At 37.3% G+C, this 16,884-nt stretch overlaps 1 protein-coding gene across 50 annotated transcripts in view; it reads left to right on the top strand.

Annotated features, from left to right (window-relative positions):
- DYM (dymeclin) overlaps nt 1–16,884 on the top strand; it is a 411,382-nt gene that overhangs the window by 113,492 nt on the left and 281,006 nt on the right. For 41 of the 50 annotated variants that reach the window (XM_001151222.8, XM_009433974.5, XM_024350839.3 and 38 more), the window contains 2 exons: nt 13,089–13,214; nt 14,936–15,078. In XM_001151222.8, coding sequence (XP_001151222.1) covers nt 13,089–13,214; nt 14,936–15,078 — 269 coding nt within the window. The remainder of the gene's footprint in view (nt 1–13,088; nt 13,215–14,935; nt 15,079–16,884) is intronic. The other 9 variants (XM_063795651.1, XM_054672263.2, XM_054672247.2 and 6 more) reach the window with 1 other exon arrangement.

The following is a 16,884-nucleotide window of genomic DNA, read 5'->3' as shown; positions in this document are numbered from 1 at the left end:
CTGTAGGCTTATTTAAGTATTCATGCATGTTTAAGGTAAGCTAAGCTAAGTTATAATATAATAGGTTAGGGTATTTAAATGCATTTTTGGCTTTTGATACTTTCAACTTACAGTAGATTTATTGGGACATAATTCCATTATTAGTCAAAGAGCATCTGTATATTCAGTTATGAATATAGATTCTTATTTCACCTTGCTTCCACATAAAAGGCAGGAAATTCTACATATTGTTTTGAACTTTATTCTTTTTCTAGTTAACATTCTATCCTGGCAGTTGTTGTACACTATATAGAACTTTCTCATTTTTATTTTTTAAATAACAACTTCATTGAGGTATATTTTAAATACTAAAATTTTCACCCTTTAAAAATATACAGTTCAGTGGTTTGCAGTATGTTCACAAAGTTGTGAAACCAACACCACTATCTAATTATAGAACATTTTCATTATCCAAAGAGAAACTGTGCACCCATTTGCTAATGGGCCTGACTGCTTCAGGCCTCATTTATCCCTCTCTTCTGCCCCTAGTAACCACTCATCTGCCTTCTGTCTATGCATTTCCCTATTCTGGATATTTTATGCAAGTGAAATCATACAATATATGGCTTTTGTATCTGGCATTTACTTTGTATAATGTGTTCAGAGTTCATTCATGTTATATAATATGTACCAGTATTTCATTCTTTTTTATGCTGAAAAGTATCCCATTGTCTGTATATACCACATTTTGCTTATTCACCAGTTGATATGCATTGGGTTTATTTTTACTTTTTGGCCATTATGAGTAATGCTGCTTTGAGCATCAATGTACAAGATTTTGTGTAGAAACGTTTTCAGTTCTTCTGGGTATGCATCTAGGAATGGAATTGCTAAGTGATATGGTAACTCTGTATTTAACTTTTTGAGTTAACTGCCAAACTTTTCCACAGCAGTTTCACCACTTTACCTTCCTGCCAGCCATGAAAGAGGGTTTCAGTTTCTCCACAGCCTTTCTCACTCTTCTTCAAAAGCTATATAATGTTCTGTTGTAGATCAGTATCAAAATATATTTAATCATGCCCTTATTGATGGACATTGTTAATTTGTTTTTGCTCATATCCTTTGCTCAGTTTGTATTGCTGCCTCTATTGTATCTTTCTAAAACCCTTTCTGTGTTAGAATTTAAATATTTTTTTCAGTTTGCCTGTTGACTTACTTGCTTATAGGATATTTTTGTTTTTATCATGATGACTTTTTAATAAAACAATTTTGAATAATTTAAATTTATCCATCTTTTATAGCTTTTAGGCTTAAGGATCTATAAGCTGACTCAGTTTTACCTTTTTAAACCTCATCTCTTACTACTCTTCTTCTTGCAGATTCTATTCTAGCCCTACTGGCCTCTTTGTTGTTCCTTAAAGGTACTAGGTGTATTCCTACCTTAGGGACTGCGTGTGGTACTAGGTGTATTCCTACCTTAGGGACTGTGTGTGCTGGGCCCTCTACTTGGAAGACACTTCCCTTGCCACCTTGCTTCTTTCAAGTCTTTGCTTAAATGTCAAGTCCTTGTTGAGGTCTTCTTATTTAAAATTGTAACACACCTGTGATAGGTTGTCAGTCCCCCAGATTTATCTTCTTTATTTAGAGTTTAGCTGGACAACGGCTGTCCAGGTGGAGATGCCATTTATCAGGATCCCCTGCAGCTAGGTATGGATGTACCAGAAGAAGAGATATATGCTTTTACATTAAAAAAAGAGAAATGACTTGCCTTGGAGTACATTTTTTTCCCCTTCTCTTTGGTGGGAAATTATAACAGCTGGCACAAACTTTGAAGCACGTGCAAAGGGTAGTAGAGCTTCCCTCCCAGCATGGGCCTTGTGTATTCTTATCAAGTGGAGCCTACCTGATCTGGATTATTTTCTGGATTATGATATGGCAGAGAAATTAACTTTGATCCTGTTTTAAATACTTGAACTTTAGACCTCTTTGTCACAGCAGCTTAGCCTGTTACTTACCCTTCTACCCTAACCTGGCACTCTTGGTCCTACCTTTATACCCTTACTTTTTTCATAGCACTTATCTTTTAATTTAATGTATAACATATTTATTTATCTGCCCCTCTAGATTTAAGCTCTGTGAAGTTTGTCTTATAGTAGATACCCAATGAATGATTGGAAAGACCTTCACTAAAGCATGTTATAAAGGAATTCTTCCATTTCTTTTTAGATTTAAACCTTTGATATATTTGGGATTTATTTTTGTATAGAGTCTGTGGTATGGATTCAGGTTTTTTTTTTTTTTCCCCCCAAAAGGTTATACAGTTGTCCTACTATATGTATTAATGTCCTTTTAGAATGTTACTGATGAAGTCCTATTACTAACTTATATAACAATGATTTAAAAATAAGAAATGTCTACTCTTCTTCCTGATAGATTTCTCACGGGAGAGATAACTGCAGACTCAATCATCATCAGATCAAAAGGAGATTTTTTTTAAGGCATTAATTCTTGTTTTCTCTAAATCTTGTATTTTTATTCATATTAAGTGGTGTGTTGACATGTGACATCTCTTGTTCTTTGGCTTGTAGTTACAGGCTATTTTGTAAATAATCAAGAATAACAAAGTCCAAAGTCTTGAGTTATGAATATGAGTTAGCCAAGCAGTTCGGAGGCAGAAGGGGAAGTTGAAGCCATCACAGAGACTTAGGAGATGTGAGGGAACGTGGTAACGAGGAAGCAGTAGTTGATGGATAGTTGCATTTTGCCCACATGTTTCTTTAAAATGTATTTCTTAAATGGCTGTTCCAGGGTTTTTCTGTTTACATCATTTTTTCCCCAGATATGTAGAACCCAAATTTGGGTTCCTTATTTTTAAACTGACTTTTGAAAAACATCAGTCATCTTCAATACCATTTATTACAGAAAATGGATTAAATGAAGGCATGGGCTACTTTGAGTAAGTCTTGTTTCAAATGAATGTTGAGTAATTATTTTTGTTGTTACTACTAGTTCTGTTACTGTGGCTCCAGGAGTCTAGTGATTTTTTTTTTTGTTTAATGTGGTGTAGAGGTGGGGTCTTGTATGTTGCCCAAGCCTGTCCTGAACTCCTGGCCTCAAGTGATCCTCCTGCCTCAGTCTCCTAAAGTGCTGGGATTACAGGCATGAACCAGTATGCCCAGGCATAAATTTTTCTGCAGAGTGTTAAACCATAAAAAAGTGTTTAGAAGCTGGGAGTTTCAGATATTTTTCATCATTTAAAATTTGTACACGAATGGATGTATTTTTCCTGGTTTTGGTAAAATAGTATTAATTTCTCACTGTGCCTGTGAGCATAGTTGAAGAGACTATTCAAAAATATGTGAGTATTCACTGGTTGTCAGTCCTTGTTTTAGGTGCTAGGGATACAATACTGAATAAGATATAAATTCTAGTTGCGAGTGGGATAGGACAGACAATAAACACATTAATATGTAATGTTAGGATGTGATAAGGGCAATGAAAGAAATAGTAATGTGATGGTATTTTAGCCAAGATCATAAGGGAGGGCTTCTTGTGAAGTGGACCTTATAATAAAGTCAAAGACAGAGTCCTGTTACTGTTTGATGGGAGAGTATTCTAACAGAGGGAACAGCAGCTTCAAGGCCTTGAGGCGGTCACATGCTTGGTATATCCAAGGACACTAAGCAAGCCAGTAGAGCTGAGCAGAATGAGCAAGGATGGGGAGGGTATGTGGTAGAAGATAAGTTAGTATGGATGCAGAAGTCATACAGGGTCTTAGAGGCTGAGTTAAGGACTCCGAATTTTATTCTTAGTGGGGTGGGCAGCTGTGGGATGGTGATTATCCTTGTCTGAATATTTTTGCCCTGTGTATTTAAATTTTCCCTTGCTTTGTGGTTATAAGAAATATCCTCAGACAACAAAAATTGGAAATTAGGTTCTTGACATCTTTGCCCACCTTCTCCCCACAAAATCATTCTGTTCTCGCTATTTTTAATATTTATACCTTTGCTACCATTTGAAGCTGTGCTTCATTGTGTATACAGTTATGCATTGCTTAATGATGGGGATATTGTGAAATTGTGCAAACATCATAGAGTGTACTTACATAAACCTAGATGTTATAGCCTGCTACACACCTACCCTGAATAATATAACCTGTTGCTCCTAGGCTACAAACCTGTATAGCATGTTACTGCACTAAATACTATAGGCAGTTGTAACACAATGTAAGTATGTATCTACACATATCTAAACATAGAAAGGGTACATTAAAATATGGCATTATAATATGGAAGCATTATCATATATGTGGTCCATTGTTGACTGACATATTGTTATGGGACCCATGACTGTATTTTTATTATCCTCACCTCCCCTCCTAATCTGGCAGATAGTATAATAATGAGTAATATTTTTATGCTGGCTGGTAGGCAAATTTTTGGTTTTTACTGAAATTAGCACATAATCTGATTCTTACTGAGTGCTAGTGGTAGGCAGACTAATGCCATTCCAAACCCCAAAGATGTACATGCTCTAATCCCTGGAACCTGTGAGTAACATAACTTATATGTCAAAAGTGATGTTGTAGATGTGTTTAAAGTTAAAGACCTTTTAATGGAGAGACTGTCATTCATTATCCTGTCGGGCCCAGTCTAACACATGAGTCCTTAAATGAGCAAAGCAGAGTGGGTCAGAGAGATGTGATATAAGGAGTCACTCAAAGTCCTTGCTTCCTTCGAAGATGGAACAAGAGATCCATGGGCCAAGGGATGTGGTGACCCCTAGAAGCCAAGAATTGCCCTCAGTTTACACCCAGCAAGAAAACAGGGACCTGGGTCCTACAACCACGAGGAAATGAGTCCTGCCAAAAACCCAAATGAACAGGAAATGAATTCTTCTTTAGAGCCTCCAGAATGGAATGCAGCTTGCCGACACCTGGATTTTAGGCTCATGAGACCTGTACTGGACTTCTGACTCCCAGGACTGTATGATAACAAATGGTGCTGTTTAAAGCTGCTACATTTGTGATGATTTGTTAATGGCAGCAATGTAAAACTAATACAGTGCTGATAGAACATATTCAGCTTCTCAAAGCAGACAACTTTAGCAAATTAGATTTAAGTACAGAATTTTCAATGGTTCATTCATTCTAATATTTGTTAAATACCTACTATTTTCTGGGAACTGTGGGAGGAGCTAGGAATAAGAAAGGCCCCTGACTTCCCCAAACTCATGGTCTACAGTCACTTCATAAATAGTCAATTTTTTAATTTATATTTTTGAATTTATGGAAAATTTCAAGCATATAAATATAGAGAAAATAATGAAACTCCATGTGCTTGTCACTCAGCTTCAATAACTATCAACTCATGGCCACTCTTCTTTCATGAATACCCCATCCACATCCACCCTCAGTGACACAAAGGAAATACAGACCTTGCTTTTTATATTATCATTTTATCATTTTTTTTTTTTTTTGCGCGATGGAGTCTCACTCTGTAGCCCAGGCTAGAATGCAGTGGTGCGATCTCAGCTTACTGCAACCTCCACCTCCCAGGTTCAAGCGATTCCCCTGCCTCAGCTTCCTGAGTAGCTGGGACTACAGGTGCCTGCCACCATGCCTGGCTAATTTTTTGTATTTTTAGTAGTTTCACGGGGTTTCACCGTGTTAGCCAGGATGGTCTCGATCTCCTGACCTCGTGATCCACCCGCCTCGGCCTCCCAAAGTGCTGGGATTACAGGCATGAGCCACCACATCCAGCCTTTATCATCTTTGTCATAGTATAATTTATCTGTGAATTCATTTGGAATTTTTTACTTTCTATTTTTTGTCATGAAATTTGGTCTAGGATTTTTTTGGTGCAAGTTAGAAAATTAATGTAGATTAGTTCAGTTAGCAGAAGTGCTGCAATACTGATTTGGGGGTTACAAATAAATTTTAGTGAATAGGTGATTTTACAAATACAGAATCTGTGAATAATGAGTGTTGACTGTATATATGGCAATTTTCCATTTCCTGTGTCCTTGATTTAGTTAATGGCATCACCATCTCTGGGTGCTACATTTAGAAAGCTTAGTGTTTCTTGATTAATCTGTTTTTCTTGCCCATTTTAAGTGTCTGATCTGTCACTGAGTGGTAGTAGTTTTATTTTATTAAATGTTATTCAAATCTGATTGCTTTTTCATTCATGTTGTCACTGTTTTAGTGGATGTCCTCATTATGTCCCCCCAGATGATTTATTGCACACGTCTTTTGTTTCCTGGATTAGTTTAAACATTTTCTCACATCAGTATGTTCCCCATCCTCTTATGTGTCCTTTCATCCCACAAGCCCTGGTTTTAGACTCATCAGACATAGGGTTGAATTTGGCTATGTGTCACATTCTTTAGCACTATTATCATCAGCTCCTGTAAGGCCTGTCCTTTCCTCCATTTAGTATTCATCCATTCATTTATTCTCTTTTATCTCCATTCCCTATTTCCTTTTCTTTCCCATAGATAGCCATTCTGATGTGTTTAATATGTTTACTTCTACATATATATGTTCAGGTACAAAATGTTATTTGTATGTGTACATGTATTTTTAATGTATGTAAATAGAATTGTGTTATAGAACTCATTCTGTTTTTTTTTTACTTTTTTCCTCTCAAAACTGTTTTTAAGAGTTACTTGTGATGCAAAGTGAACACTTAGTCTGTGGCTTTTAAAACTTCTCCACGTGGGCCGGGTGCAGTCGCTCACGCTTGTAATCCCAGCTCTTTGGGAGGCCGAGGCGGGCGGATCACGAGATCAGGAGATCGAGACCATCCTGGCTAACACAGTGAAACCCCGTCTCTACTAAAAATACAGAAAAATTAGCTGGGCGTGGTGGCGGGTGCCTGTAGTTCACAGCTACTCGAGAGGCTGAGGCAGGAGAACGGCGTGAATCCGGGAGGCGGAGCTTGCAGTGAGCCGAGATGGCGCCACTGCACTCTAGCCTGGGCGACAGAGCGAGACTCTGTCTCAAAAACAAACAAACAAACAAACAAACAAAAAACCCCAAAACCTGCTCCATGTGTGGCTCCGCCTCATTTTACTTATTTAATTCATCGGTTATACCCGGATTGCCTCCAACTTTGCATGCCCACAAATAATGGATGTTTCGTGTTGTTCATCTATTGCTGCATAAAAATTACCCAAAACTTAGCTGTTTAGAACAACAAATATTATTACATAGTTTTTTAGGGTCAGAGGTCTGAGTATACCGTAGCTTTAAGCCTCTGACTCAAGGTGTCACATGAAGTTGTAGTCAAGCTGGGGCTCTGGTCTCACTTGAAGCCTCAGCTGGGGGACGCCTTGCTTCCTAGGTCTCTTGGCTATTGGCAAGATTCAGCTCCTCAAGGGTTGGACTGAGGACCTCAGTTCCTCACTGGCTGTTGATTGGAGGCCTCCCTTAGTTCTTTGCCGTGTAGACCTCTCAGTATGTTAGCCTACAGCAAGGCAACTGGCCGGCAAATGGAAGAGCAAGAGGGGCTACTCAACACACATCGTAGTTATGTTGTAAGCTGATCTCTCAAAAGTGACATAACTCTCTCTTTTGTTGTATTCTGTGAGGGGAGGGGATTACACAAGGGCATGAATAGCAGGAAGCAGGCATGATTGGGGTCATTTTAGAGGATGCCTACTATATTTCTCAGACATATCTCTGTGGATTTTTCTTTGGCACGTGCGCATGCACACGTGTGTGTCTGTGTGTCTGTGTGAATGGACATAGGTTCTCTAAAACTGACTATGCTGGTCAGTATTCCCATCAGCAGAGCATGAGGGTTTTTATATCACCACATGCCTGACAACACATTACATTCTCTAGGGCATAGGGGCATATCACCTTGTTTCAGATTGCCTGTTTATATCTTTTGATTTTTTTTTTCTAGCAGAGTTCCTGCCTTTTTATTGGTTGTTTGCAGGAGTTATTTGTAATAGCCTTGATATTAGTTTCGTGTTCTTCTTTCAGTCTATTATCTGCCTGTTAACTTTGTCCAGGGATTCATTTGCTGAGCAGTAATCTTTAATTCTGATGTAATTTAATGTGTAATTTTTGCCTTTGTGGTTTGTGTTCTTAGGCTTTTATTTAATAAGTCCTTTCTTGTGCTTATGTTACAAACTTATTGTGCACTTCCTTCTATCAACTTTAGTTTTATTCACATCTAAGTCATTAAGTCTTCTGTAGTAGGTCTCGAGTATGTTGTAAAGTGTAGGGATCTGTCATTATGAAATAAAAGAGGTGTTTCCCATTACCATCTTCTGTACAATGTGTTTTTCTTCATTGATTTGTGGAGTAATCGTAATCTTTATTGTATATTATTTTCATATATACACAGGTCTGTCTTTGAATTATCAATTGGGGTCCTTTGGTTTGTTTACTTTTTATACAAATACCATGCTGTTTTTCTTACTACAGCTGTATAGAGTGGCTTGATATCCAGTAGGGAAAGTGCCCCTCTTCATTCTTTATTGTCAAGGTTGACTTGGCTATTTGTTTATTATTTCATAAAAGTGAGTCAATTTATGCAGTTCCTCAAAAAAGTCGAGTGAGAATTTTGGTTGTGATTCGTTGACTTTCTGTATTAATCTGGGTAGAATTATTATCTTCATAGTATTGTCATTCTGTTCAGATCATCCACTGTGTCCTTTTTAGATGTTTTTCTTCATAGATGTCCTATGAAGGACCAAAACATTTTATTCCAAACATTTTAGTTATTCTGGCAGTCTTGCAAAACGCTGTTTTGTTTTTGATAACCTACTATTGTTGGTTAGTGCTGCTAAGGAGAAACGCTATTTATCTTTCAAAGTTGATCTTGTATCTGGCCTAGTTGGATTTTTAAATTTATTTGAATAGTTTCTTGATTTTTTAATAACTGTTTTAATCTAACTTCTCCAATATATACATACTTTTTCCATTTTATTAATTTCTCAACTCCCAGTTCGAGTCCCTTTGCTCCCACCCCTTTCCCCCACCTTCTTTTAATCTGTTTGATCGATATTGAATTTCTTATTTTCCTTCAAAACTACCAGACCTTTTTGTGGCTGCCTTTGTATGGTTTCTTCACTTTAATGCCCTTCCCCTTCTTCTTGTTCTTCCTCTGCTCAAATATCATCATCTTTGTGAAGAATTTCCCTTCTGACCCAGGCAGAATTGGTTGCTGTTATCTCTGTGTTCCTAATACAGATAGTTCATCTTCTTTCATGGGATTTGCCGGATTTCATAGTAATTTCTTTTTCTATGTTTGATTATTCCGCTGACTCTTCACTAGGACTCCTCTCTTTCTTCTCTCCTTTTTGCTCCTTCCCCCTCAATCTCTTGTCACTGCTGTGATGTTCTCAATCTCTTGTCACTGCTGTGATTGGCTATGTTCTCAGGCAGGATCCATCGACAGAGAAAACCAGTAGCAGCTCTATCCATACATAGTTCTTAGCACTCACAATCTCAGAAGGAGAGAGTGCCTCTTTTCTGATAGTTCCAGAAGTGCTGGGAAGGATTTTGACAAGGACCATTTTTATTGGCCAAATGTGGATCACCAGGAGGCAGAGTCGTGCCCCATCCAATCCACATGTATGGAGGGGAGGGAGGTTCTCAGGAGGACAAAAGGGCTGCTTTTGCCAGAAGAACAGGAGGTGGATGTTGGTCAGGCAAAATCAACAGAGGACAGCTGTAAGCCAGTCAACAACATTCTGGATCCTTCTTTCATGAAATTCCCTTTACATTTTTGTTGCAATGAGTATTCCATTTGTGCTTATGAATACATATTACCTGACCTCAGCATTCTTCTTCCTCTTTGCTATTCTAAGTTATATATGCCTTGTACACTTTGCTGATTGATCTATTAAGGAAGGTATTCAATAAGTTTCCAGTCAAAATGAAAACAGTAAAGATCCCTCCATCTTTCCATTTATTTATCCATTGAGTACCTATTATATACTAGAGTTGAGAATATAAACAACAGCAAAAATGAAAGGTTCTCTAGCTAGAGTCTCATATATTATAGTAAGAAAGATTTGTAAGTAATTGCTACTCATACTCCAGGTTTTAAATGCCACTTTTTAAGAGACGCTTTCTTTTGATCCCATAGTTACTATCAGAGTGTCCTGTAATCCTCTCCTGTTATTACTTGTTTTTTTCCTTTATAGTCCTTTTTGGAGTGATTATTATTTGATTTTTCTTTTTTCCACTAAATTGTAAGCTTCATAAAGGCAGGAGCCTTGTCTATTTGTTGATGGATATGTCCCCAATATGTAGCATAATGCCTGTCTAGAGATAGTAAGAATAAATTTTTAATCAATATTTGTTGAACATCATATGAGCAAAAATACTGTGTGATAAGCAATTTGATATAATTTGTTTCTCTGGGCCTACGGAAGACACACATGGTTCTGTTTAGGAATTTGGGGAAATGGGTTTTTAGCTTGCAGTGACTCTTATTGTCATGTTGTATTGCTTCAGTATTCTTATGTGCTGGAAGCTTTCCTTACCTCCCAGCATCAAACCCTCTACTCTTCATTCTTCTACATTTATAGGATTCTATGGTAAGAGAGGATGATCCAAGGTTAACACTTTTTTTGTTCTCTCACTTCTGATTGTGTTTGGCCCAATTAATTTTGAAGGGGAAGAACACTTTTTTCTAAATACGTATTCTTTCCCTAAGGTTATTAGACCTAGTAATTATTAGTAGTCATAGATTTTGGTTTAAGCAAAACTAAAACAATTTAGTAAAACAATTTGTTTCTAGATCTGAGGCGTACAGTAAGATGTTAAATTGTAAACCACCACAGCTGATTCTTTATTATTGATGCAATGACAAAATACATTTGCAGTCTGGCACGATGGCTCATGCCTATAATCCCAGCAGTTTGGGAGCCCCAGGCAGGCAGATCACTTGAGCACAGGAGTTCCAGATCAGCCTGGGCAACATGGTAAAACCCCCTCTCTGTAAAAAAGACAAAAATTAGCTGGGCATGATGGTGTCTGCCTGTAGTCCCAGCTACTTGAGAGGCTAAGGCAGGAGGATCACTTGAGCCTGGGAGGTGGAGGTTGCACTGAGCTAAGATCGCGCCACTAGGTGTCAGCCTAGGTGACAGACACAGACCCTGTCTCCAAAAAGAAAAAAAAAAAAGAAAGACAGAAAACGTTTGCAAATGTATTGGACATAGTCATCCATCTGCCTATCTAAATAGGCTCTAACTCACAGCCAAGTATTTGTTATGTCAGGATTTGGCTTTAAACTCTGACCCAAGTGAAAAGCCTAGCCAGGAGACTATTGTGTATGGATTCCAGACAGGCGTGGGCTATGTTTTGAATGAATGATTATTGTGATACAAAATTTTTGGGGGTTCTGAGCACCCAAATCAAATCATCATTAGTAAATCATAACATGACATGAAACATCAAGTTTGTCTTTCATTCAATTCATGAAAGAAGAACAAATACAAGAATTGCTCTATTTTATTTTTTAAATTTTTTATTTTTATTTTTTGATACAAGAGTCTCACTCTGTTGCCCAGGCTGGAGTGCAGTGGTGTAATCTCAGCTCACTGCAGCCTCCACCTTCTGGGTTCTAGTGCCTCAGCCTCCTGAGTAGCTGGGATTACAGGCATGTGCCACTATGCCCAAGAATTGCTTTTTACAGGTTAATTTTTACAACAGTGATTATGGAAATTTCAGGAAAGAGATTGTTCTACAATACTTTAAAAGTCAGATTTCTGAGTAGAGCTGAGCTTTATTCAACCACGTAATAAGGCTAATTGCGTGGGTCTCTTGTGTTTTTCTTTTTTTATATGTCATTTTTAAATATATTTCTTTTTCTTTCTTTATTTTTTGTTTTTGAGATGGAGTTTCGCTCTTATCGCCAAGGCTGGAGTGCAATGGCACGATCTTGGCTCACTGCAACTTCCGCCTCCCAGGTTCAAGCCATTCTCCTGCCTCAGCCTCCCTAGTAGCTAGCATTACAGGTGCCCGCCACCATGCCCAGCTAATTTTTTGTATTTTTAGCAGAGATGGGGTTTTACCATGTTGGCCAGGCTGGTCTCAAACTCCTGACCTCAGGTGATCCACCCGCTTTGGCCTCCCAAAGTGCTGGGATTACAGGCGTGAGCCACTGAGCCTGGCCTTTTAAACATATTTCTATCAGTAATAACTCCTTAAGATATCTGGTAGAATTTAAATTTTTCTAGTTCTAGAATCAAGTCATCATTAATTTGTTTAATGAGCTTTCATTTAAGTAGGTGTTAAGTATTTTTCTTTGTTTTTCATAATTATTTCATTTTTATAAAAATATTTTAGTATTCTTTTGGTGCTATTGCTCTTTTTACTGCGTTGTTGAGGTTTCTACTTCCTTGTTCTTAACATGTTCCCCATTATAATCCTGTTTAAACTTTTGCAGTAACTGGAAATTTCTGGATGCCTTTATTCCTCTGTGTGCTTTCTGTTCAGCTGAATCTTTTTCTTTTTATTTGATCTAAGACTTGTTTCCCAAAGGGGTTTATGATCTTGAGAGGACAGAATAACCCTTCATAATCAAAATATGCTTAATAAAACAGAAATAACTTGTTTACTGTTAATATTTTGCTGAACATGCAAAGTTGACCTTGAGAAAGGTAGGCACTAGAGACACAAGATCTAGGGTGTATTATTGTTCTGATTGTAAAGTGATCATCAACATGAAAAGGCATTGTTTTCTGCCCTACACTGTACCTTCTCTTCAGCTTTACAATCTGAGTATTTGTCTCTGTATTATCACTAAACAGAAATGAACATAGATGTCTAGAGTGAATCTTCAAAACAGAACACTGCTAGTAACTATTTCCATTATACACAGACTTGTCATTTAATAGGAGATGGAAACTGGAAAATAGGGAAATAAAGGGATAACTAACCCAAATACACCAGCTAATGACAGGGAAGGAGTTTAATATTTTTGCTTGACTTAATTTTTGTATTAAACGTATTAACATTTTTCAGTAACCTGAAAATACTGAATATTTAGATTTGAGTTTTTAAATGTATAGTTCATTTAGAAAAGAATAGTGTCTTAATCTTCCAAAGTGATTGTTACTCTGTTTTTCTTCCATTTTAGAGATATTACATATGAAATATCAGTAGAAGCTATATCAACAATGGTTGTTTTCCTTTCCTGCCAACTCTTCCACAAAGAAGTTTTGCGACAGAGCATCAGCCACAAGTATTTGATGCGAGGTCCATGGTATGTTTCTACTTTAAGTATGTCTAGTTTTTTCATTGTATAAATCTATATTTCTAGTCTTGTCCTTTTACCTGAGTATCGTCCCATATCTCCAACCAGGTATTTCCTCTAGTTGTTCTATTGTCTCTTTAAACCCAGTGCATAGGGAACCTCATTCTGCTTTCCTGTGCCATCTACCCATCCTCCCTGTTCTTCCTGTCCGGTAGCTTCATCACCTTCTCCAGTGGTTGCTTCGTAGAATTGAAACTTTGAAATCATCTTTTTCTTCCATCTCCTTCATTCTGTCTATGTTTAAGCAGTCAAGTCATATTTGTTATTCAGATTATTTTTGTATCTTCCTCTTCTCAGCAGTCCCTTTGAAACAACTGTGATCTATGCCCCCTTACTCTCTTTGGACTTCTCCAGCAGCCTCTTCGCTGACTATTCCTACTTCTTTGAGCCTGCAAATATTTGCTGTGTGCTATCCATGTGCCAGGCATGTTAGACTGTGGGGCTATGCTCTTGAGCAGAAGCTTACGATCTCCTAGAGGGTGTGGATGCAAATGACCAACACATATGCACATACCTGACCTTGTATTAACATAATCTTCACAAAACTTTAAAAATGTAAAACAAATCCAAATAAAGTACCTTTGAGGAAAGTTCTCAGATAGTAGGGAGCTTTGTCTTCTTCATATTCTTTTTGCTACCCTGATTATTCCTGTGGCATGTATGTTCTTTGAACATATTTGAAAATCACTGAGGGAAAGGATCTGGGCTTTGGAGTCAGAGGTTTGCATTGGAACCCTCTCTGACAGAGACACTCAGAATGACACTCAGAATGACCGTGGTTTGAAGTAGTGCTGGCATCATGGGACTGTGTGCATCTTTGCTGAAACAAGATTGGGAACTTCATTCCTTATAGTGCCAGAGTATTCAAGTTGCTTTTTAAAAATAGACATAGAGGGTGTTAGTGTTCTTATTTTCTAAGTAAGGCTTTTATAGTATCATTATGGTGCCAAATATTTAAACCGTAATATGTTCTTTACTTATTTTTGTGGTTCATCTTGGAAACCATATTTAAAAAGCTCAATAGTACATTAAACAATCTGTTAAAAAGTTTACTCTAGATTGCAGGAATTCGTTTAATACCAATTGAATAATTGAATAATTTCATACTTAAAAAGTGTAGTCCTATTGTTATTTTTAAATTCTTGCTTTTTTCTACTGATTCTTTATTACTACTTCCCTTCAATTGCCAGATAATGTGTTATGCACTAAATTTATAATAGCTCACAGTGTTATACCGAATGTAGATAAAGTAACTGGAGTTCAAGAGTTCAAGTGGGCTGGGCACGGTGGCTCACGCCTGTAATCTCAGCACTTTGGGAGGCCGAGGCGGGAGGATCGCTTGAGTTTAGGAGTTTGAGACCAGCCTGGGCAACATAGTGAGACCTTGTCTCTACCAGACCTTGTCTCTCCCCACTGCAGAAAAAAAGTATTTAAGTAATTTGATCAATATCTTATGATGTGATAAGAGGAAAAGCAAGGATTAAGCCTCAAAATTGCTCTCAAAGCCCATGGTCTTCACTGTTGTGTGCAGTGCTCAATTTCTGTGAGTTGTGCCAATAGCCCTTTTGTATTAACAGATAGTGTTAATGGCAGAATTATTTCTGTATTGTTATTCAGAATTAGATGACTCCCATAAATATGAGTTTGATTTTTTTTTCCTTTTTGTGTAGTCTTCCATACACCAGCAAACTTGTGAAGACCTTATTATATAACTTTATCAGACAAGAAAAGCCACCTCCTCCAGGAGCCCATGTTTTCCCTCAGCAGTCGGATGGGGGAGGACTGCTTTATGGACTTGCATCAGGAGTAGCAAGTAAGTTTTATCAGATTTTTTCAATTCTTTGGTGCACATAAATTTTATCTATTTAGGCATAAGAAATTCTGTTTGCTTGGCTGCCACCATTAATAGTTACATTGAATTTGTGCAGCTGGTTAAATGTGAAAACAAAGTAATTAAAATATTAATCTTTCTGTTTTGTGTGGTGATTTATGTAAAATGTATGCAAATAATGAATGGATTACCTACAAAACATCGTTTTTCAGGAAGAATGTTTACACATAAATATGCGTATTGCATGAATTGTAGCTGTATAGTAAAAATAAAATTAAGCATTTGAAAACTTATAACACTACTTGTATTATAAGAGGAAATCTATTTTAGGTTATTTTAGGGTATATTTTGGTTAGGATTTCATGTGACTAATTAGGTGCAGTTTTCCTATTACACTAAGTGCTTTCTTCAGTGACAACTGAATATTTTGCAGAATTTTGTAATAAGCCGTGAAATGGCACAAACTTGAGTTTTGTTTGATTGGGTGCAGATTTCTTAAGTGAAGAAAGCTCTTCCCTACCTTACAATAAGTCCTCATTTCTGCTTCACTTCACAGTATTCGGACTACAGACACTAGAAGTAAGAGAGTAGTTCTGGTGGAGGGCCTGGGTCATGTGAAGTTATATAAATGAAACTTCCTAGAGCGACACTTTGGTACTTGTGAGGTAGGCCTGGGAGCTCCTTACTCCTCCCAAACCTGCAGCATGTCCTCTCCTTAATCACGCAGGACAGAGTCAAATGGAACACATTTCCACAGCTGCATTATGGCTGTGGCGTGCTCTACGCTCCAGCTGGACATCAGTTTGATATGAAAAGGTAGCACTGCGATAACTTACTAGTGTTGGGAGCTTCTTTGGATTCAGAGACCTCTTCAAAAAGCAGTAGACTTGGTCTGTTAATTGACAGAAATCAGTGAACCAGACTTTCTTAGATTTGCCTTCCTTTGATTTCTTTTAATATTATGAATTGAGTCACACTTGTGATCACTTCTGCCTTTGGTGCTGAGCAGCCTGCCAAGAGTGCCACACCTGCATAGATTCTTTGAGTTACTCCTATCCAGTTTCCTCATTATTTCAGGGGCTTTTTGTGTCCCATTGGAAGGCTTAATTAATCTATTACTGTTTTCTTTTTTAAAAATCATTAAACTGGTATAAGTATTTAAAAGCTGAATATTTCCCAATATTCCAATATGGTTAGAGGTTTTTTTTGGGGTGGCAGAGATAGTATAAGCCTGTAAGTGCTTTCTTCAAAACAATGGCAATACTTGGCAGTTTTTTAAAAAAGTAAACATGGATTTGTGTATGGTTTTTGGGTTTTCTTTCAGTTATGTATCATATCAAAGGGAACCCAGTATTGTATGTGGTGTCATTAGTGTGCCAGGTGCCAAAAAACATGAATTTAACTTTAGATCTTTTCCTAACTAGATAGCAGGAAGGAAGCCCCTTAATTTTCCTAGCTCTCAGTTTCCTTGTCTATCTAATTAGAAGGTGGGTTGAGATGGTGATTTCTGAGATTATTACTACATAATTTTCTGTGGTCTTTTTTTTTCTCACCATTTTAAAATTTAATATTCAGTTAAGTGCATTAAAATAGATTTATGGTTTTTAGTGTGCTATATAGTCACAAGACATTTTACACAGCTTTCTTCCTAAATCTTTATAAAACTATTCATGTAAAAGTATAAATCAAGTTGGAGTAATTATGGATTCATTATTTCATGATATGTGTGCCTCAAAGGATTATAAAAAAACAACAAAAGGACATTCTCCTAAAAAGCACAGCTACGTT

This window comes from Pan troglodytes, chromosome 17 (genome assembly GCF_028858775.2).
Source record: "Pan troglodytes isolate AG18354 chromosome 17, NHGRI_mPanTro3-v2.0_pri, whole genome shotgun sequence".
Classification (NCBI taxonomy): Eukaryota; Metazoa; Chordata; class Mammalia; order Primates; family Hominidae; genus Pan; species Pan troglodytes.
Note: the sequence above shows the minus strand (reverse complement) of the source record. Positions and strands in the feature narration are given on the sequence as shown.